This window comes from Drosophila innubila, assembly GCF_004354385.1.
Source record: "Drosophila innubila isolate TH190305 chromosome 3L unlocalized genomic scaffold, UK_Dinn_1.0 0_D_3L, whole genome shotgun sequence".
NCBI classification, from domain to species: domain Eukaryota; kingdom Metazoa; phylum Arthropoda; class Insecta; order Diptera; family Drosophilidae; genus Drosophila; species Drosophila innubila.
In genome coordinates this window covers 13,003,388-13,025,193 of record NW_022995376.1, presented here as the reverse complement: position 1 = coordinate 13,025,193, position 21,806 = coordinate 13,003,388, and the positions used below count along the sequence as shown (strand labels likewise).

The following is a 21,806-nucleotide window of genomic DNA, read 5'->3' as shown; positions in this document are numbered from 1 at the left end:
TATTTAAACATGCTTACACTTTGTGTGATCAGCATACTAGCCTTTACGGCTGATGCTATGCTGAAAGTTGACGTATCGATAATATAATCGGACGTGTCGATATTATGTAGTGTGCATTGTACAATGTTTTGGAAAAGTAAAGTGATTATTAAACATTCAGCGCCCAAAATTAGCAATATAGCAGTAATTTACAAGTAACTTAGTCTACAAGTGGCTGACTTTCACAAAATTTAAACTAAGATTTGGGACACAATTTGGAGGTGGATGCATTAAATTAAGGTTTGTATTCGTTGTGTACATGTGTGTGAGGATCTTGTATAGGCGCGATATTTGCGTGTATAACTTAAGAGATTACTGCGCAGTTGTTTATAGTATATATGTTATTACATACATAATGTCTGATATACATATATGATCTACATGCTCATGTCCTTCTACTTTGATGACAGGGCAAACCAAAGCAAACGAAGCAACAACAACAACAATGTCAGCGGCGGCAAATGTTGCTGAGCAATCAGAAAATATGACGCTTTGGTTTAACGAGAAGCTATCACTGAAAGAGGAGGGGAAAAAGAACAATAACAGCAATAATAACATGAGTAGCACTAACAAATATATTGCGCCAGCCACAACGGCCTCTCCAAAGATGTGTCCCACCAGCGTAAACAATAACAATAAAGAATTCAATGAAATCTGCAAAAAAGTGCTAGCTGGCCAAAAAGTCATGATCATCATGCGAGGCGCTCCTGGTAGCGGCAAATCAACATTGGCCAAATCACTACTACAACAATCTCGACTTCTCGATCAGTACACGCATCAGGACTTTGTTTTTAGCAGCGATGATTACTTTTTAACTCGGCGTGGATACGAGTTCAATCCCACCTTGCTGCCAGACGCCCACGAGTGGAACAAGCGGCGGGTGAATCAAAAGGCTGTCTCCGGTTGGAGTCCCATCATTGTGGACAACACAAATATGATGATCTGGGAAATGCTTCCCTATGTACAGATAGCCGTACAACATGGATATATTCTGGAGCTGTTGGAGCCTCAAACGAACTGGTGCAAGTCAGCCGGAAAATTGGCGCAAAGGAATACACATCAGGTGCCCAAGGAGAGTATTCAACGGATGCTAGATCGCTACGAAAAGGCCAGTGTTGCCATGCTGTTAAAGGTATTGTTATTTGCTATATTCAAATATTTATTAAACTATCTAAATACGCAAAACATTCAGACATTATTGAACAAGAAAATGAAACGAAAAAATAACTATTTATTTATAATTTATTATATAACAAGATTGAAGATAAATATGTAATCTAGTTTGTGTATAGCTCTGGCTTCCTAAGACCTTTGGCTATAATAAATACACATTATTTGTTGTCACGAACAGTTACTAATAAATCAATAATAACTTGTATTTCGTAACATGTATTAAAAAAAAATATATATATACTATATTATTGATTAAATAAACTAAATCTACGTTTTTTAATTTACAGCTTCTGAAGGAAACCAAATACACAGTTCCGTTACCACAGCTGCGATTGCAGCCGCCGCTGCCAGCATTGGAACCAATACAACCGGAATGTGTTAATACGAATGCCCAAGTGGATGTCCAAGTGGATGCTCGGGAGTCGACCAATGCGGATGGCTTTAAGCTGAATGCTAATGCACAAAATTGGGTACCCTATGAGCAAAATGCGCCCAATTACTGGGCACAATTGATCGAACCGAACATTCAGACACCAGCAACGAGCGCTGCTAGCCAAGGGAAGATTACGCTGGTGGATTTGCTGCGTGATGAGCAGACGTCTACGGCTGCCTCGGCATCATCCGTAGATGCCACCTGCGAGCCCTTGCAGCGACACAGCGTCAACTGCCCCAACGAGGCGGATGGCTTTGTGCTGCTCCGTCAAATGTATCCCAATAAACAGCTGCCTGGCCTCTGGGATTTATATGTTAAGTGCAACGGCGATGTGGACTGGGCAGTGGATATATTGCTGAAAGAAGACGAGCTCAATGGCGATGCTGCGGATTATGCTGATGAGGCTTTGTTGCTGCAGGAGAGCGAACAGTTTCAATGCTCTTGCAACAGAAGCAACTTACGCCTGGAAACGGCAGCCCCATCCGCCTTGTCTCCACCCATCGGTAGCAAATGCTCTGCTAAACCGCAGAGACAACCACGTGCCAGACGCAATGTTGCAGCCAGCTCAGGTGGCAGCCATTTGAACAAGGAGTTGCAGATGCATGTTGAGAACTGCTTTGTCCTGGGCGATGATCAATACTCAGAGCATACGCGGAAAATACGTGATATACGAAATGGAGTCTTGGATCAACCTGCGCTGCCAGTTGAGCCACCACCAGTGGTCACTGCCGATGAGGATGACGATGATTCCGAGGATAATGCCCTGCTGGAAATGGAATTGGACGTAGGTTTGATTAGTCAGCTGCGCAGCAATTTTCAATGGGAGGGAGAAATGTTGACCAACGAGTCAAAGCTCTCACCCACCAAAGTGTTTGTGCCGCGCCAGCTTGCCAAGCAACTCTACATGGTCTATGTGGAGGCCGAGCACAATCAATTGGAGGAACAACGTCAGCAAACATTGCGTGACGATGAGCAATTTGCGCGTCTGCTCAAGAATCCCAAATACGCCGACTATAGAGAATCGCCAGACAACGTGAATGAACTGCTTGACATGGAGCTGGCTTGGAGCATTTACAATAGTGAAAAGCAGGCAGCATCGCAAGCATTGCGAGAAAAGCCCAACGACATTGCCACACACTTGACCAAGATGAAACTGTGCGAGAAATTCCCAGATGTACCCAACGATACTGTGCTGGAGATCTTTGAAGCCACAGAAAACAACTACATCAAGACCGTGGAGATACTGGGCACTGATTTGAAAAGCGAGCTAACCGTTGCCGAGCTCTATGAGCAGGCACTACGCGAAAAAGAAAAGGTATATTTATAAATTGATGGATAATCATTTAAATGTGCATAACTTCAATTTATAACTTGGTTTCCTTACAGCTCAATGAAGAGGAGAAACAGGAGGAACAGCAGCAGCAACCTTCCGGCAAGTTATCCAGTCCGCGCTCCACGAGCATCGCCAAATCACAGTCGCCTCAGTTGCATGAGGAAGCAAAGAGTGCGGCATTGCGGGACTTTGAAGAGACACGCAATCTGGCCGCCCATCACTCGCAATTGAGGGCCGAGTGTTATCTGAAGGCCAAGCAGGCGATACAGCAGGGAAATGGCAGCGTTGCTCTCTACTATTCGGAGATTGCACAGCTGCACAAGAAGAAGAATGATGTGTTCAATCATCGTGCCGCCAATTGCATCATGGAGGTGCACAAGCACACGCAAAACAACCCAGATCTTTTAGATCTGCACTATCTGCATACCATGGAGGCGGTTAGCTGTCTGGACTTGTTCCTTGATCGCCATATCACCGTACTGCGCAATTGCACTCGCGTCTATAAGCATTTGTATATTATAACAGGCCGAGGACTGCATAGCGCCAATGGTGTATCCACCATTAAGAAGAGGGTGAAGGCCAGACTGGCTGAACGACGATTACGGTAAGTTAATGTTTATTTATTTTACTTAGATCAACACGTTTTAAATGCAAAACACATGTGCTTTTTCAGCTGGCTGGAGGTTAATCCCGGTTTGCTTCGTGTCAAAGTCTTTTCGGCATCCCGTCACTCCAAAAATTTTTGATCATTCGCACTTAGTGCCAATACAGGGCCGAATCACATCTAGACTGTTACGGGTTTTACCTATATTAGGATATACATATGAAAGACATACAACAACACAGGCACAACAAATTTTTAGAATAAATGTTGTTGTGCTACCTCATTTCAAATCCTTGTTTATTTTTTTTTTGTATATCATTTCTTACAAAATTAACAGTTTATTAATACTTACATTCGTATTATTTTGTGTGTTCATCAAGATATAAAAAACATTCCCCCGCACTTTTTACTAAGCACCCCCGTATCATTTTGTTCTTTATTTTTAATATTTTTGTACGAAACATTTTACAATTAAGCTAAACTGAGAGTGGATTTTAGAAAAAACCCTCCTATCATTTTGTTTTATATTTCTTATAAGTATCCCCTGAATTAATTAAGTTCAATGAGATTCGATTTAAGAAGACTATATCAAAAGTGTCTTTCCAAAAGAATTATCAGCATTGATCATTTAATTTGTCCTCTTTTTATTAAGAGATATATATTTAGAATTAAGAAATCTCTGTTTTCAATTAATTAAGTTCTATTGGGTGCTCTTTTTAACAAAGTCAAAGAACTTCCAATGATATTTTTAAGGTAATGTAAGTATATCGAATTTGTATAATGTACAAGATATACGATATTCATATGAAACATAAGATTTTTAAGTACTTGTATTTGTAAGCCTGTAATTACATGAGTAAGCCAAAAATTATTATTAAAATAGCTCAGTAAGTGAAAATATAACTGCCTTTTAATTTAACAGATTCAGTAAATGCTGAATTTGAATGGTATGTTGCTAATTTCAAAAATTAATCATTCAATGATTATTACATTACATTACATTTTATTTCTTGCAATGTGGTTTTATATACATGAAGACAATCTTGAAAATAAAGTAAAGGGAAAGTTGTCAAAGTTGGTACCTCGGACAAAATGGATTAAACTATGATCTTTATTAGCTTTGTTGTCAAACGACAGATGTTCACATCTTGTAGTCCCTCTATAAATATATAGATAGAAGGATATGCACCTGCTTGGATTATAATGCGGATTCTAGTTGGTTCCGAATTTAATTCAGGTAGCCACATTGCTATATCTGAAATATTTTATATGATCCCATCACTGTTTGTACCTGGAAAGAGGAAAATATTGAAAGTCCCATCATAAAAATAAAACACAACGTTTAATGTTTGAAACATGGAAAGACAAATGTTTTACCATCATATATAAATTCAGTATTGGTAACATACAAATATATAAAAATGATACTTTCTATTCTTTCAGATACACAATGTGTACAAAAGTGCATGCTTATTCTACATATCTAAAACTTAAGCCTACAAAAATCGAGGGCAGTCAGAACGAACGTGTCATATATGGCGTTTGTTGTTGGGGCCAGGATTGGCCGGAATATGGAAACTAGGTAAGTTCATCCTGTCGCTCCTGGCATGGCGATTGATTCTCCTTGCCGCTGCCGCCGTGCAGGCGATTCATGGCCACCAATTCCATTAGATTGACGCGACTCCGTTTGGGCGTACTGCGAGATGCGGAGTTGGGATTCGAGCCGGAATTGGCGCTTTTGTTGAGAGTCTCCCTTGGCGGCGTATGCAGAAATACGCCTTCAAATATGGTTTCCAAGCTGTTGGCCCGACTGATGCCAGCTATTGATTCATCTGCATTGTCCTTGGGTGCACTGATTTGTGCATTGATCTCATGCAAGGGAACGAAATCTGGATTGTTTTGACGACCGGGACTGCGTTGTTGTGGTGCCTCCTGCTTTGGGGTTTCAATATCCGAGACATTCAAGTCATCGATGGGAGACGGTGTGCGACCATGAGGTGAGTAGGCGCGTATCTCAAATGCGGGCAGCTCATCACAGTCCGCCGGTTCGCCCAGTTCCCGTTCGAGGGCCAATGATAAGTCACTTTCACTCTCCAGCGACGACAGCGAGCACTGCAGGCGAAAGGAGCTGTTAAGCTGTAGCTCAATGCTGCACATCTTTAAAGTATTTACCGCATCAGCAATCGCATCCGATGTTGTGTCCATGTTGTGCGTCCCGCGTGCTGTACTTATATGCAATGCCGAGATATCGTCAAGCATTACAAATATGAGCAAAAATCGCAGCCTTTGAATTATTGGGCTGCCTGCCTGCTCGCCCTCTGCCTCCTTTGGGTCTCTGCTGTCGCGTGATTCGCGGAAATTTGGTAATGCAGGTAGGAAAACGCAATAAACGAGCACGTTTTGGAATTATTGCCGCACCGGTCGGCTGGTAAACAAATTATATATTGTTATTTATCGAAACGCTATCGATAACTGGAAATTCGAGTCAACGACAGGGTGACCATATCGCATCAAGCAAATATACTGCAAAATACTGTACAAAGTTATACAGCACTAAATTGATTTGAATTTTATCTGTTTGCTTTAAAAATGATTTTTACATCAAGCTCTGATTTTTCATGTTGAATCTGCCTTTTTTCATTAGCCCATTCAAAATGTATTACCCCACTGTAATAAATCAAACAATGTAATTTCAATAAATTATTTTTCGTAACTTTTATTCGAATCTGTCTTTTTGTTTATTTGTTTGGTTTCGTTTTGCATTTGCTAATTAAACAATTTAATTAGTGAAATTATCGTACACCATTGAAATTCATAAATTGCCGTATGTACTATTAGAGTTTGATCTCTTTTATGTTGTTTCACACATCGATTTATAGCTTATATATTTTGCAACTATTTATAATGCACTTTGCATAATGCAATAAACATTAAATTATTTTATTTTCTTTTCGTATTATTAAGTATTTAAGCTTTTAGCTGCGCTTTTTCACACTCAACACATTTGTTGCTATGTCATAAAAACAATTAATATATATAATTAAATTATTTAACAAATATTTAAAGCGTATCTGAAAGTATACATACATATAATACATACATATACATTAGGGTTTCGTTATACCTTATAATTTGCATTTTACCTAAATTTAAATACAATTATTTAAAGTAATTCCTATAAGAAAACAGTTTTTGGAAGTTATTCACTTTGTTGAGCGCACACATTTATCTATTATTTAATAATATATTCTTGTATATATATATGCTTAGTTTATGCTTTGAAGAGTGAAACATGAAAGTCTGCATCAATCTTGTGCCTAAACATTTATTTAAATTCAAACGGGTTTCCCATTTAATTTATACGTTATTACATATATATTTAAAGTTTTGTTTTGTAATTTTTGGTTTGTTTTTTCTTAATTTTGTTTTTGTTTATTTTTCCTTTTTTGAGAAAAGTGCCCGTTTTCATCTGTCTTACGCTTTTTATGAGTATATATTTAACAGCTTACATTTGCCAAAGTGGCCCAGATCGATTAGATCTTTGTGAACATTGTGAAACACCCAATAAAAGTGAAAAACTGATGATGTTTTAACATCTAAACCGACCGGCAAATTAACTAGATTTAATATATTTTATTAAAAATTGCTCGCTTTCTATTTAATTAAAATATACATTTATTTATATAGTATTTGTAATGAAAGTTCGAGATCTTTTTACAAATGAGTGAAACCATATGTTTATGTTTGTCAGCTTGAAAGGCAACTTAAAATAATAGTATGCAGCATTACTTTTCTTAGGTGTTTCAACAAATACTTCATTCATATCTTTGGCACAAACTTTGAGTAAGGCTCTCTCTTTCACTTCTACGCTGAACTCTTAATTCATCATATCACTTCATGCCCAATAGTCTTTTGAATGCCCGTCTATAATCCAAATTGAATATCGTGTAGATGACTGGATTCAAGCCGGAATTAATATAACCTAACCAGGTGATAAAGTTCTTAAACTTGTTGGTCGGACAGCAGCTCTGGCAAAACGGCAAAATCACATACATCAGGAAAAAGGGCAACCAGCAGATGACAAAGACGCCCATAATGATGCCCAGTGTGCGAGCAGCTCTACGTTCCTTGGACAATGAGATCTTCTGTTTCTCCTCAATGAACTGATTAACGGTGCTTGGTTTCTTCTGCAACGATGTGGCAGCAGTTGCGCCAGACGATGACTGTGGAGGTGTTAGTTTTAGCGAGGTCTGCTCCTCAGCTTGAGTAATACAAACCTGAAAAATATGATTAAATTGTAAACAATTGTTAAAAAAGGTTTATCAAAATGTGCAATGTTGTAGATGATAGAATTTTGTAAAAATCACACAATGTGATGAAATTTGCTAAAATTCAGACTAGCTATTATTATAAAATAACAGACTTAAGAACTTAGAGTGCCAACAAAATAGGCAAAATTAGTAGAATTCAAATCGTTTTCTACTTTAATATCTAAAATTTTAGCTTAGCAATGCCTGCTTCTCAACTTGAGCAGTATACGTTAATTTCCAAAAAAATGTAATATTTGTTATATAAAATCTTTCATAAAGAGCTTGAATAATCGTGACCAAATAAAAATTTAAAATTAATAAATTAAGAAGATTACAATGAGTATTTAATTCCAGTTAATACTAATCAGATCAGTTAAATATTAAATTCTTTTGAAAATGTAGAATGAAGTGTACCCACCTGTATGCAACCTTTGGGATCACTGCCACTCTCAGTGCTTATTTCAGCATCGGATTTGCCGGCAGTGTTGTTGCTGCTGTTGCCTTGTGGCAGCAACTGTTGCTCACCATGCGGCTCACAGGTCGATGAGGAGGACTGAGATCTGCGACCAGAGCGTGCCTTGCCATGCTTAATGGAATCCTTAATTTTGGCTCGACGTGATTTCTTCACCAGCACAACAACATGTTGCTGCTGTGACTGCGGTTGCTGCTGCTGCTGTTGCTGCTGCTGCTGCTGCTCGTTGATGGGCTCCTGTTGGGCATGTGTCTCACTGCTGATGCTCTCCTGGTCGTTCTGTATCATGGGCGTGGCAAAGTTGGCCCGATCACGGCCACAGCATAGCCAGGTGGCACAGAAGCTGCTTAAGGCCCGTGCCTTGGAGCTGGTTGAGCTGCCGCCAGCGGGAATATTGCTGGCATTGATGGTTTCGATTTCCGTGGACTTGAGGGCAATCGTGTTCATTTTGTTGGCCTTGGCACGTTCCCGCAAACGTCGCCGCGTGGCCACAAATATTTCAATGTACACAATGGTCATGATGATCAGTGGTATAAAGAATGATCCCAGCGAGGAGTAGATGACATAGCCCCGCTGTGAGGTTAGCTCACAGGGCGTGGCACTGGTAAACTCATCTGGCCAATCATTCCAGCCAATCAAAGGTGGGCTGCTGATGATCAGCGATAGCAACCACACTCCCGAGATCAGAAGAAGAACACGACCCACTGTCCGCTTCTGGGCATAGTTAATGGGATCTGTGATGGCCCAGTAGCGATCCAGAGCAATGGCGCACAGATTCAGTATGGATGAAGTGCAGCAGAGTACGTCACAGGTGAGCCACAGCTTGCACAGATGTATGCCAAACTCCCAGCGACCCAATATAGAGTATGCCACATTAAAGGGCAACACTAACAGGGCTACCGTCAAATCTGCCACCGCCAGGGAAACGATGAAAAAGTTCTGAACAATTCGCAGTGGTTTGTAGGTGAATACACTCAATATCACCAGAATGTTACCAATTATGGTCAGCACTATGATGATGGATAGCACCAGTGCTGTGAGCAGTGCCTCCCATTCCGGCACTGCCAGCTCTACTCCCAGAAAGCTGCCATGCAGCTCCTCCACGGCCACAGCACCACATTCCTGCGTTGACTCGACAATTGTTGCTGTCGTCGCAGTTGCTGTTGCTGTTGTTAGGCTGTCCACCAACGAGCCCGATAAATTGGCCGCCAGTGTTGCTGCTGCTGTTGTTGTTGTCGATGCTGCTGCTGTCTCCACGGCGGCTGCACTGCGTCCGTTGACTGTTGCTACCTTTGCCGCTGCTGCTGCTGCTGTGGTTGCTTCAGGCGCGTTGTTCACGGCAGCTGCTGCTGTCAACGCTGCCGCGGCCACCGTTGTGGTGACATTTATAAACAAGATTTGATCTGCCGATGGCATTTTGACATCCTGCTACCAGTTCCCTTTCTCTCTCTCTCTCCACACGTCGTTCGTCCTTTATGTAAACTGAAACGCGTTCGATGTCTCTCCTTTTATCTTTAATTTTGTGTGTGTGAATGAATAAAGGTGTGAGCTGCAATGACAAGTTGAAAAGATATCTTGGGTAAAAATCAAATTTAATGGCATTGCTGATTTTTGGAGATAAGTAAGAGAACTGCTACTTTTTTAAAATTAATTTTAGCGTTAAACTAAAATAATAAAATCTTGGATATTTGTATATTAATTCAAAATACTCAAGAAATTATCCTTATTTTAATAAGAAATTACCAAAAAAAATAATAAATAAGTTATATTTTTTGCATTAAATACAATAAATAGACAAATCAACATTGATTTTTTGATTTATTTATTAATTTATTTAGTGTCAGGCTATATGCAGCCGACACGTAAATATACATTTAAATCAAATTAAAAAACATAAAAAAATTTAATTTAAATTAAAATGAAAATAAAAATTAAAACGTACAATTAAGCTGTGGTAATTTTAAGTCATATATACTAAAATTTATAAATAAATTGACTATTGACTATTAAAAATATTTAATTAACAGTTTTTTGCTTTACTTCTGATAAGTACTAATTTAATTTGTTAAATTTTAGCCAAGACCTTTTACTCGTGAGGCAAACTTCATGTTTTCTACTTGTGTATTTGTTTTATTTGATTTGTATCGATTGTTGGCAGTTTGTATGCAAATTTGGAAACTTCAATTCAATAGAGAAAGTTAAGCTCAAGTTTTCCATCAAAGCCAATTGCAAATGTCAAACATGGCAATCAAAGTCATGTCACATACAAATTATTTATAAGCTGTCTGTAAACATGCTGAATTCGAGGGAGACACAAATAAGTAGCAGAGTACCTATGATATGGAGAAGACATTTGACAAAGTGCCCAAAACTCAGCAATGGACAAAAGGTCAAGAATTTGACTCTGTTCGAAACAGCAACAGCATCAACAATAGGGATAAAAATTGTGTGTTATGGACACTCCAAGGGGGATCATGTCACAATGCCATTAAAAATTTAGGTGGCAATTTTTTGCATTAGCTTTTAAATAAAGGAAGCTAACTAATTATAAATGTCAAACAAAGTTAAATGACAGCTGTAAAATAATACACCGAGTTTCTTATACCCCCATCAGACTTTATATTTATTATTATAATTAAAAATAGTCTCCCTGACATCTCGTTTCTGAGGCGCAAGCAATTCTTGTGTAGTGCAAACACTTTTATGATTTGGAAGTAAAACTCATCAATGAAAGGATAATTAAAATGTATTCTGAAATACGTTAGTATTAATGAGTGTACAGTGTGAATATAATTTTAAATTGGTTGATTAAAGGTTAAAAATTTTTTAAATGTATGGAAAACCACAAAAAATTTTTTGAACCAATATAAGTTTATTAAATAAGACTAAAAACTGTATAGATTCCGGAGATTGACCTGGCTTACGAATCGAAACAATAGCTGAAACAATATCCTGAAAGATTAGCATATCATTTTAGAAAAAAAAATATATAGACCCCTCTTAGGTTTACTTTAATGATTAAACTGCCAGAAAAAAACATAATCTTATTTTAATGGAGAAGGACTTTCAAAGTTTTGCTAATGACAGCAAACCCCAAAAACCAACTGAAACATCTGTGTGACTATGTTCATCTGAATGTATATGTGTGTGGGAATGTGCATGTGTGTTAGGCATATCATACACAGCAACAAGGTCATCTCAGAAAAACTTTTCCCCATACATATGAGTGTAGTCAGACTATAAAGGCAAACGCAAAACATTTACAAAAGAAAACTCGAGCCAACTATCTAAAGAGCTCTTCATTTGCAGACGCACACATACAAAAAAATTTTTTATAGACTGCTTTTGAGCGCAGTGTAAACATGTGCGCGTTTTAAGCTTTGTAATACGGCTTATTGCAAATTTTCAGACTCTGAAGTTTTTAATTTACTAAAAAAATTTAGCTAATCAGATTATCAACAGCAGACGGTCACCTTTATTTAGCAGGTTATACAATTTACTGTGAACTAGTTACCTTCTGCTGGAAATAAAGGTAACCAGATCATGAAAAAAGATAAGTGCCAAACTTTTGCCATATTTGTAATGCAGCCAAAATTCAACCACGCCCCCAAGCCCACAATTCCAGTAAAAGCTTTGACTCGCCGGCAAAAATCAAAACCTAGCTTCAGGTGCATTAGCAGTAAAATCTCTACAGTCAAGCCGAAAAAAATTCTAGAAAAAGGGAGAGACAAGCATTTTTTGGCCTGAATGAAAATGTTTTTCCTGAAGCTTTTTTCGACGGCGTGCGCGCAGTTTATGAGTGGGTTATTTTGATGAATGTTCTCCCAGTGAAGCAGCCAAGTGTGGCACGAAGCAACTGGAACTGCAGTGGGCTCAGGCAAGAGGAAAGAGGCAAGAGGCTAAGCGGATAAATGTGTCAAGCGTTGAAAGCTCCAAAAAAAACGATGCAACAAATTTGCAAAATTTATAGACTCGACCAAGATTATTAGGCTTGAAAAGCGGCAAGATTTTAAGCTTTTGAATCAGCGACAGCACAATTCAATTTAGACTCTGTCAAAAATAATAAAATATCTTAATTTGCATCCAATTTTTAAAAAATGTTGGTTAAGTGTATGGTTTTATTAAAAATATAATTAAGTATGCTAAATTAATTCCACAAATATTTGCACTCGTATATCTGCCATTAAGCATTGTGGCAAATCAAAAGATCAATTGATGTGGAAACAAAAAAATTTACACGCAATTAAAACGCAACTATGAAAAAATTCCAAAATACTCGTAAACCTGTCTCGCTTATTAATAAAAGCGAAACTTTTAAATGCTTTTTTCTTTCGTTGGTCTTTTTATTTTTGTTTATTTACATTGTACATTATGCCCTTATAATTGACACAGCAAATTTTTTTTGATGCCTTTAACAGAGCGAATAACAAGCCGTAAATTGTTTGCCATCATTTATAACGAAAAAAATGCAAAAAACCGACAGACTTACAAGCAAACAAACAACAAAATCGACCATATTTTTAGCTGGCAACCAAAAATAATTTTGAGAAGAAATTTTATGGTCAATGGCAATTAGCAAAAATTTTTAAGACACCTGAGGTAGAATCTATTTACCTTTTCATTTATTTACATAATACTTATGCACAAAATGTATGGCATATTTTAGTAGACCAGAAAAACAACTTTGTTGTGGCCTATATTTAGCAACGAAAGTGGCCTATAAATAAAGGTTTAATTTGCGTCTGTATCTTGAAGATACTAACAAACTTGTGCATATTTAATGATGTAAATATATGAAATATGATGGCAGTCCTAAGTAACACTAAGACATAGTCGACTTTAAATTAAACACTGAATAAGTAAATTAAACTTAGTTAAAAAGTATTATACGTACGTGTACTAAAATAAAATAATAAATAATAAAAAAGAATATTTTGCGATCTGATTTGTTTTTATTTGTATTGGATTGAAGTCCTTGGGTTTCCATTTTCTAGGAGCAGCTGTGACTAATCTGTCGTTTTCTTTGTGCAATGTCATAAAAGTTTAATAGCCGCAAATCTACATATGTGCAATTCTAAAAATAAAGCTCTTTCCGATGGAACTCCAATTGACAGCATTTCTGTTTGGACCAGAATCTGCCTTTTCTGCCTGCTTCTAATCACGGTTCTAATTCTGTTCCGCCATTGTAAGCTTGACACAGCACAGCAGCCATTTCAGGTTTATCGCAGGATTCCTATTAAAAACTATGGCAATGCAGGTCTAGTAAATGAAAGTCGACCTGTGTCCAGTGAGATGAAAATGCGAAACGCTTGAACCGTATCTACACATATACAGACATGCAATTCGCAATTCGCAGTCAGTAGTCCGCAGGCAATCCGCAGTTCCACAATTCTCTGTTCATGTATCTCGCCAACCATTCAGATATTCATTTTCAGCTCTGAATGCCAAATCCATTCACATCAATTCACATTCGTTGGTGGGCTATTGGACACGTTCATATTGCATGCAATTTATAGGCTTTTATTACGCGGCTTTGGTTACAATTTTAATTTTGGCAACAACGCAAATCTCAACTACCATTCTCATTCTCATTGTCATTTCTATTGCAATTGTTTTCAAATATTAAGAACAAATTGTTATGCGCTTTGAAATCCGGATGACCTGAGCATACCCAAGTCTCTTTATAGAGATTGCAGATGTGCAGTTTTGATTTTGGTGTGTCCTGATATGACCTAAATGTATTATAAAGCACACAAAAATACATCTACATACATATACACAACAGAGAGACAGTTGCAAATATGTTTACACCCATATGTGTGTGCTTTAAAGCATCTCGCTTAGGTTTCTGTTTGCCGATGTGTCTCGTCTTTGGATCAGGTTTTCAAGTTGATGTTCTGGAGCGTGCTTTGAATGGCCAAATCGAAAATTTTCTCTATGCATTTTTTTTTTCAATGACACAAATGTGACAGCAGAGCACCAATTGCCAAAATGTTTTCAATATCAAAAAGAAGAACGTTCAAAGTATTTTCGTAATCTTACGGGATTGAATTGAATTCAAATAGTATAAGTAAATATCAACAAAAAATTACAATATTGTAAGCAAAAAACTGCAAGCTAAAAATAAATTTATAGATTGTTGTCAAGCAATGGTACAATATTTTAAATTTATGATGTGCGGACTTGACGTCGTGTACGTGTATTCCGGTGAGCTTTACGGGTGTCCACTATAAATGTATCCTGAATAGGCTTCTTAAATCGGACACGGTTTAAATTCATTCCATCCAAGTTATTCATTCCGTTGAGTTTTTCAGAAAGAATATAGTTCTGAAGTGTACTAAACGTAAATGTAACAACACTTACGAGTTTCATAATATATAATAGATCTTCTTTGATAAAACCGTATATACGGGGATTTGAGTAGAGGAGTTGAATTGCAATATTTGAAGTCATCAAGTACTCGTACATCTTATCCACCAAATTCCAAAGAGGATTCCAAATTACGAACAGTACAATCTGACTCAATACATTCCCGAGAAATATAACTATTGGAAATATCCAAAACTGACGAGCAGGCGGCAGATAAGAGACCCGCAATTTGTTCAGCTTCAGCAATGTATAAACCATTATCAAAGTATTCGGGAAATCCGGTGAATTAGAATTATAAAACGGTTTAATATTATATCCAAGTATATACAATGCCACACAGACAAAAATGCACACTGTCAATTCCACTTCATCAAAGATATTATCCGGTAGTGACATCTTGATATTCTAATAAGTTTCTTCAAAATGCAAAGAAAGTATATTTTTGTTGTTGAATGAAATGCTCAGAACACGTCGAGTATAAGTGAATTTCTCTATATATATAGAGAATAGAGAATATATAACTTGGCCTACTATTTTCGAGCCAAATAATTTCAGATTATATTGGTTTATCGGGTTTAAATAAAAAAAAAAACACTACTTTAAGTTATAGTTGTGAATCACAACTTGTGATAAAAAGGATATGAATAAATAGTTTACAGCTTCCTGCTCTGCACACTTATATTACTTGATTTCACAAAAAAAAAATTTCCGAGAATATGTCATAAATGCGTATTACAATGCATGATTATTCAAAGTAATTGCAGTGTAACAGGCAATTTTAAATCAATGTCTACTCAGTTGCAGACACATTTGCCCTTTTAGCTGCTGCCAATCATATATCTTTGCCATTTTCTATATGTCAGCAAATTGCGTTCGAAGCCCTGGCTAGAACACTGGCCGTTAATGCGGGCCCTGCTTTTTAAAAATTGCTGCATTCTTGCTCACAATCGCAACAGGGACAGGCAAGCAGTCAGTCAGTCTGTCGGAAACGAACGAGAGCAAAAAATGAAAAAGGGAGAGAAAGATCAAATGGACAGTTAGCTCCCCATTTCAGAAAAGAGATAGACGTGCGCACCTGACACATTGACGATGACTACGAACGAGGGATAAACATGAAAATCATCGGTATGGCAAACCAGGCATATAAACTGCCAACTAACGGGAATGCACATGTGTGTAACACACAGCATATTACATACACACACGCACACACACACGCCCACAAGTGTCAGTCAAAAACTGCACTCGAATGCACATTTTGTGCGATTGTGATATGAATTTTACATTGGTCTCAGCATATCGAACATTGTTCCATACAACAAGCTAAATCAGTTGGCAAGAATGTTTATATTTGTCTTAAAAGTCAAAAGTTGGCAGTTGGCAGGCATCCAATTTGGTTGGGTCAAGTTTCAATGCGATAGCCTTAAATGTATTGTGAGTATTTGACGATGGTTACCTCTTACATAGCTTATATATATTACTATTAGGATATTTTGTAGAATTTAATAAAAAAATTATTTTTAATATTAATAATAATATAATAAAACACTAAGATATTGGCATTATTATTATTATTTTATTGCCATGAGAATTTAAGTCTGTATTAAAATATCTTTAATTACACTTGTTACATATTTTATTTCATATATTGATTGATATCGTGTAATCCTTTTGCCAATAAAGATTTTCTATTCCCTTTTTAATCATCACCAAGAAAATCTCTTATGGGAATTGCACTCAGATGCCTGGCCCACTGTATCATCTACACATTTCTTATCAATTTATTTTGCTGTTGTTGTCGGATGCCGTCATAAGCAAATTTTCTATGCGACATAGCACACATTCAGTCTCTCTTTCCATGCACGGTCTTTACGCGTGTGCAACTCTGCGTATGCGCAATATACATAATTGCATATCCTGGCAGGGACAGAGTTTTCTTCTTGTTCATTTTTTCTTTTTTGTTGACCCAACTATAACGTGTAAATTGTTGGGTGTCGAGCTTTCTGTAATACTGTTAAATTCTGTGGTTGCATCAAGTTGTGGCACTGATGCTGCAAAAATGAGCTGTTGTCTGGCTAATGTGGCGTATGCGTAATTTGCCTTTGCTAATTTGATGCTTTCTTCTTCTTTGTTCTTCTTCTGTATCCCAATCAATTTATTTGCATACCAAATAATTAATTAAAAAAGTTGAACTCTAAACTTGCCTGATTACCCGATATTTACAAATGAATTCTATTAGTTTTCACATTGTTTATTTGGCTGCCCATGGTGTTGGAGCTCTCTCAGTGGGGGGGAGGTAAATAAATTTGTCGGAAACTAATTAGTAGTTGCGTATGTATGTTCCGAGTTTCCGCAATTTGCTAAAAGCCAAGTTGCCAATTCTACAACTTAATACCCGATATTGGCACTGGTATTTGAGCTGGACAACATGTGCAACTATATTTCTCGGTCTTTTGATTGTTTTGGCAATTGAACTTTTACTCGTAGCTTTACTAAAACTGCCTCGAACACTATTTTTGATGTGTGCTTGTTTGTTTGTTTGGCTTTTCATTGATTTGATTTGATTTGATTTGATTGATTTGCTTTTTTTCTGTTCATTTTATCCATTCCCCTGCCTCATTCACATCTCTCGGCCATTTGGCACTTTGACTCTTTTGTTTCAGCCACGCAAACAAAAAACGTTTGGCAAAAAAAGTCAGACAAGGTCATGAGCATGAGTCTCTCTGTGTGTGTGTGTGTGATTGTTTGTTTTCTCTGATTTTTGTGTCTATGTAAAAGTTTTTAAATTACAACGCAACTGTATTCGCAATTGTTTGCTGAATGGTCATCGAAATTTCAATTGCTTTGCAGGATTGCGTGAAAAGTTTTTGTGCGGTTCTATTTAGCAACTAACTGAATAATAAATATAACCATTTTGCAGCAAAACAATCAGTTTAAGTAACTAAAATGAATCAACATCTGTGATGAGCAATTAAAGCCAAATTTGATTAATGACCATAGAACTGAATGTTATCAGAACTAAAAATATTTTCAACTTAATTTTACTTATAACCTCAGGCACATTTGACAGAAATTTATTAAACTAAAATTCAGTTAGTGAAGTGGTTGGTATAATAAGAGATTTAATTCATTTACTGATTTTATTAAACTACCTTTTAAATTAGTTTATATAAAAGTTTTCTATATAAAATGAAACTACATTTTAATAAATTAGTACAATCCTTTAGTTTAGTTATCGATTTCTTGATAAATTTGTCAATTGCTCTTATTAAGCTTGTCTCTTCTGCTTTAAGTAATTTATTGACCCACTCTCAGCTCTTATAGAACTATATTCAGGCCATTTGGATTGCACACTGGCTGAAGTCTAATTAAACATTTTTATATAAACAATGGTCAATTATCCTTGGTCAGGGCCATGAACCAGACATGCGTTAAAGCACTTGAGATTAGAAGAAAATGGGAGAAAAAGAACCTATTGTGCTTGATTCAGTTGGTTGCGAAATGTAATAAGCATTGTTATGGCCAAAGTTCGAGAAATTGATGTCCTGAATCAGGATGAGTAATTGTGTGACTGAGCCGTGTATTCGTACGTGTTGAAAGCTTGATTGAAAAGGCATTGCTTTGCGTCTACAGTACTGACTCTGGTAGTAAAAACTAAAAGGGCAATTCGAGTACAGTCCAGTCCGTTTGGTCTAATACAGTAGAGAGTCAGCAATAGTACTTATTGGCAAGTAGTTGGCCAGTCTGGCGCCCAAGTGTTGAGTATTGTGAGTCAGGATTGCAATTGCGAAACAGACGACGCCCTTCAATAAAAGCACAATAAAGTCAAACTGTTTATGGACCTTTCTTAGATTGTATGTGTTGAGTCGATTATATGTTTATTTTGATTATAGCAAATCGAGCATTAAACGCCAAACAAATTAACGTTCAACATGAACCGTTCAACTATTTATTTTTAAGATACAATTTCCTGCTTCAGACTCAATGTAGCCAAATCAAATGCAGTACATGCAGCCAAGAGGCGCAAATTCGTTTTAAATTCATTGCATGTCATTGCAGTCCTTTGCCTGATGTTGCTCATCAATATGAGAAGCCATCTGCACAGACCAGAGAGAAGAAGGGATATAGGAGATGGAAGCAGCCTGCAGCTTTGACACTGAGCGTATTTGTCAGCTCCATAATTCCCCAAACGATAGTCGAGCTGAGCAACTGAGCAACTGGAGCTTTTGTATCAGCTGAAATAGATACTTTGCTACGTGTTGTCTCCTAATATTGTTGGTTTTTTGTGTTGGCTTTGGGAAAATTTACTTGTTCCCATTTATAACTTGCAATTTGGTGGCATAACTCACTACAACGAATACTAAAGTAGTTTGGGGCAATAAGATAACTTTGCTGGCAAAGATATTGCTACAAAGTGTAGGCTTCCAAATGAGCAATAAGTTTCCGGGAGAAGAAAATATATGTTTTGGACTTAAACAAACATGTGGATATTCTAATTATACATGTTCGTATGATGTGAAGCAATTTACTTATTAAATGATTACAGTGGATTATTGAACCAATCCAATTTGTCTGGTTGACCTTCAGATCCGTTTGGTAGTCACACTCCTCATATATCTTTGGATCTGACAGCTGTCACAATTGATTGCTTTAACGTATTAGTTTTAGTTATTGCGCTTGGACTCCTGTCAATGCTATCTAACAATTGATTAAGTGCTAAAACCGAAACTGAAATTAGCATTTCCCCATTGGCAAACTAAATCCAGTGTCAACCCATAGATAGAACATTTCATTCGAAACATGCATATTCTAGATAATTTTTCACAGAATTTCACTTTCGTTGAATTTTACGCGTATTCGCTGTTCGGCAAAAGTACTCACACCCGAATCGATGCTGGCATTTATCTATACTATTTTTACAACCATATTTTCTACTTTGCTGGCCATCATGGCATATAAATCATATTTGGCAGCCACTTGACGCGTGAGAAATGCGCAGTCAGCCCCATCTACTCACCATTAGCACTTGGTCCAAAGGGGTATAGAGATTGTTGATTTGGTTTACGGTATCTGCTTAGGTTTCGGTTTAGTTATGACAGTTTTCTTTTTGATTTTTTTTTTTTTTTTTTTTTTTGCAAAACAGCTGCAGTGCAAAATTAGCATATATCCATATAGAACCAAAACTTTACAGTTCTCTCACAAATCACTTGAAATACTTTGTTATCTGCGAGATACATTCACAAACCAAACAATTTGTATGCATCAAATGCAAATATCAAGTAAATATATTACACAATCATTGCAGCACCAATTGTTGTTTATTGTCTTCATCCTTTGCATGTCAAATGCAATAATATTATTGAGTATTGTATATTACGAGTTGTATGTGTGTTGGGGTCGCATGTTATTTTCATGGTATAGATTACGATTCTGATTCAACCGAGCAGCTGTTATGTTGTCGCACTAGTCCGGATACGAGTACGTATTCAGCTTGTGCCAAGCAGACTGTTAAGACAATCCACAATACACACCAGGCCAAAAACATTTCGATTTTTAACAATTGAGAAACAAGTGTGAGCAAATATAGGCATGACATGGTCGACTTTTAAATGAGCTGTAGTGTGTACAAATTTATTTTTTTTTTTTGGGTTTAATTTTATATTTATGGAGTTACCTCTCGCATTTGAGATATCATTTAAAAAAAATAAATATGTAATGTCTAGTTAAAAAAAATTTAAAAAAGCACACAGTATTATAATATCAATGATATAATAAAATATATATTTCATATCCTCATATGAACTTACTTGACAGCACAAATTTTGTTTATTTTAATCAACAAATTGAAACAATAATATACTGTTATGTTGTTCTAGTTATTAACTATAAAGTAAACAAATTTTGTAATTGTGTAAATTGATGTTTCCATAAATTTGTTACCAAATAATTCGAGAGTGCTCGGCTAAGAGATACTCGTACTCGTAAGTATACACAAATGCACTGCTTGCACTCAGGTATAAACAAATGTAAGCAGTTTGCTCTGCTGCTTTCGCTGATAATTAACACAACATATTTCTTGTGTTTATTATCTACTGTTTGCCCTGATTATGAATTTCTGCAAATATATTGTGTCTTCTTGTGCCTTCTGATTACAGATCAGATATCCCTGTTTGCAAGCAGTTCCATTAAATGTGCTGCTTGTGCACTTATGTTTGTGTGGCCTGTAAACGCACTGCAAAAATTCACAAATAATGAAATTATGCAGGGTATAGAAGTCTTCCAAGTCTCCATTTAAAATGCCGTTGCTTCGAGTAGGTGATGCAGGGCCCATTCATAGAAATGCTACACGCGTCTATCCCGAACGCCAGCAGAGCCATAAATATGTTCAAAAATATTTTTCGTGTGATTTTCACTTGCCGTTCTGTTTGTCGACCATGGAAGGGGGCACTACTATTTGGCTGATACGAGTACGCGTAGTCGCGTATAGTACCGTACATCTGTGTATCCCAAACAACTGTCTATCTGTATATTTAGCGCAATGTTTTCTCTGCGTCTCAGTTGTTTAAATGGGCCGGCTGCTTTTATTTTATTTTTTTTGTTGCTCTGTGCGTTTTTCTCGACAATTCAAAAAATACAAAAAACTGAAATGAAGAAAATTAAATGGGAAAAAGAAACGAAAAATCCATAAATAACTACTTCGATTTTTAGCTATAAGTTTTCGAGATTGGACCAGTGTGAGACGGTGTCGACAACTTTATGAACTGCGCCGTCGATGTTGTTGAATTAGCGCATTTCTGTGCACAGAGAGGGGGGGCGGGAAGGTGAGGTCTTTGCTTCAAGTACTTGGACCCAATCATCAAGCTACCAGGAATATTTTATTTTGATGAATTCCACAAATATTGACAATGTGCGTGCCAAATACCAAATAAATCATAGTCGTTTTCGCTTTTCTTTGGTATTTATTTACATGCCGGAAGAACACCAAACGTAAGCGACAACAATCACAACCTCGGGCGCAATTGCTGTGCGTGTCTTTCCACTGGCAAAGTTGCCAACAACGATGAGCGTCATCA

General features: G+C 37.0%; 3 protein-coding genes across 5 annotated transcripts; 1 reads left to right on the top strand and 2 right to left on the bottom strand.

Moving 5' to 3' along the window:
- The first annotated feature begins 78 nt into the window (after nt 1–78).
- LOC117787295 lies at nt 79–6,299 on the top strand. 3 transcript variants are annotated; one of them, XR_004617682.1, is made up of 7 exons: nt 79–279; nt 450–1,171; nt 1,500–2,960; nt 3,032–3,582; nt 5,026–5,164; nt 5,254–5,579; nt 5,680–6,299. XR_004617682.1 is itself a non-coding variant. In XM_034625783.1 (6 exons), the coding sequence occupies exons 2-5, from the start codon at nt 485–487 to the stop codon at nt 5,162–5,164; spliced, it is 2,838 nt and encodes a 945-aa protein (XP_034481674.1). In that variant the 5' UTR covers nt 79–279; nt 450–484; the 3' UTR covers nt 5,254–6,299. The 3 variants fall into 3 exon arrangements, 2 of the variants coding, with proteins under 2 accessions (XP_034481674.1, XP_034481675.1); XM_034625783.1 differs by having other exon boundaries at nt 5,254–6,299; XM_034625784.1 differs by lacking the exons at nt 5,026–5,164; nt 5,254–5,579; nt 5,680–6,299 and adding an exon at nt 3,652–4,498 and having other exon boundaries at nt 80–279.
- Nucleotides 4,924–5,884, bottom strand: LOC117787296. Its single transcript, XM_034625785.1, has 2 exons — nt 5,755–5,884; nt 4,924–5,694 (listed from the first exon to the last, which is right to left on the bottom strand). Exons 1-2 carry the CDS (start codon nt 5,839–5,841, stop codon nt 5,161–5,163), a joined length of 621 nt encoding a protein of 206 aa, XP_034481676.1. The 5' UTR covers nt 5,842–5,884; the 3' UTR covers nt 4,924–5,160.
- A 1,109-nt stretch (nt 6,300–7,408) lies between the features above and the next one.
- LOC117788759 (tyramine/octopamine receptor) lies at nt 7,409–20,275 on the bottom strand. Its single transcript, XM_034627622.1, has 3 exons — nt 19,751–20,275; nt 8,311–9,913; nt 7,409–7,859 (listed from the first exon to the last, which is right to left on the bottom strand). The coding sequence occupies exons 2-3, from the start codon at nt 9,778–9,780 to the stop codon at nt 7,473–7,475; spliced, it is 1,857 nt and encodes a 618-aa protein (XP_034483513.1). The 5' UTR covers nt 9,781–9,913; nt 19,751–20,275; the 3' UTR covers nt 7,409–7,472.
- Between the last annotated feature and the right edge of the window lie 1,531 nt (nt 20,276–21,806).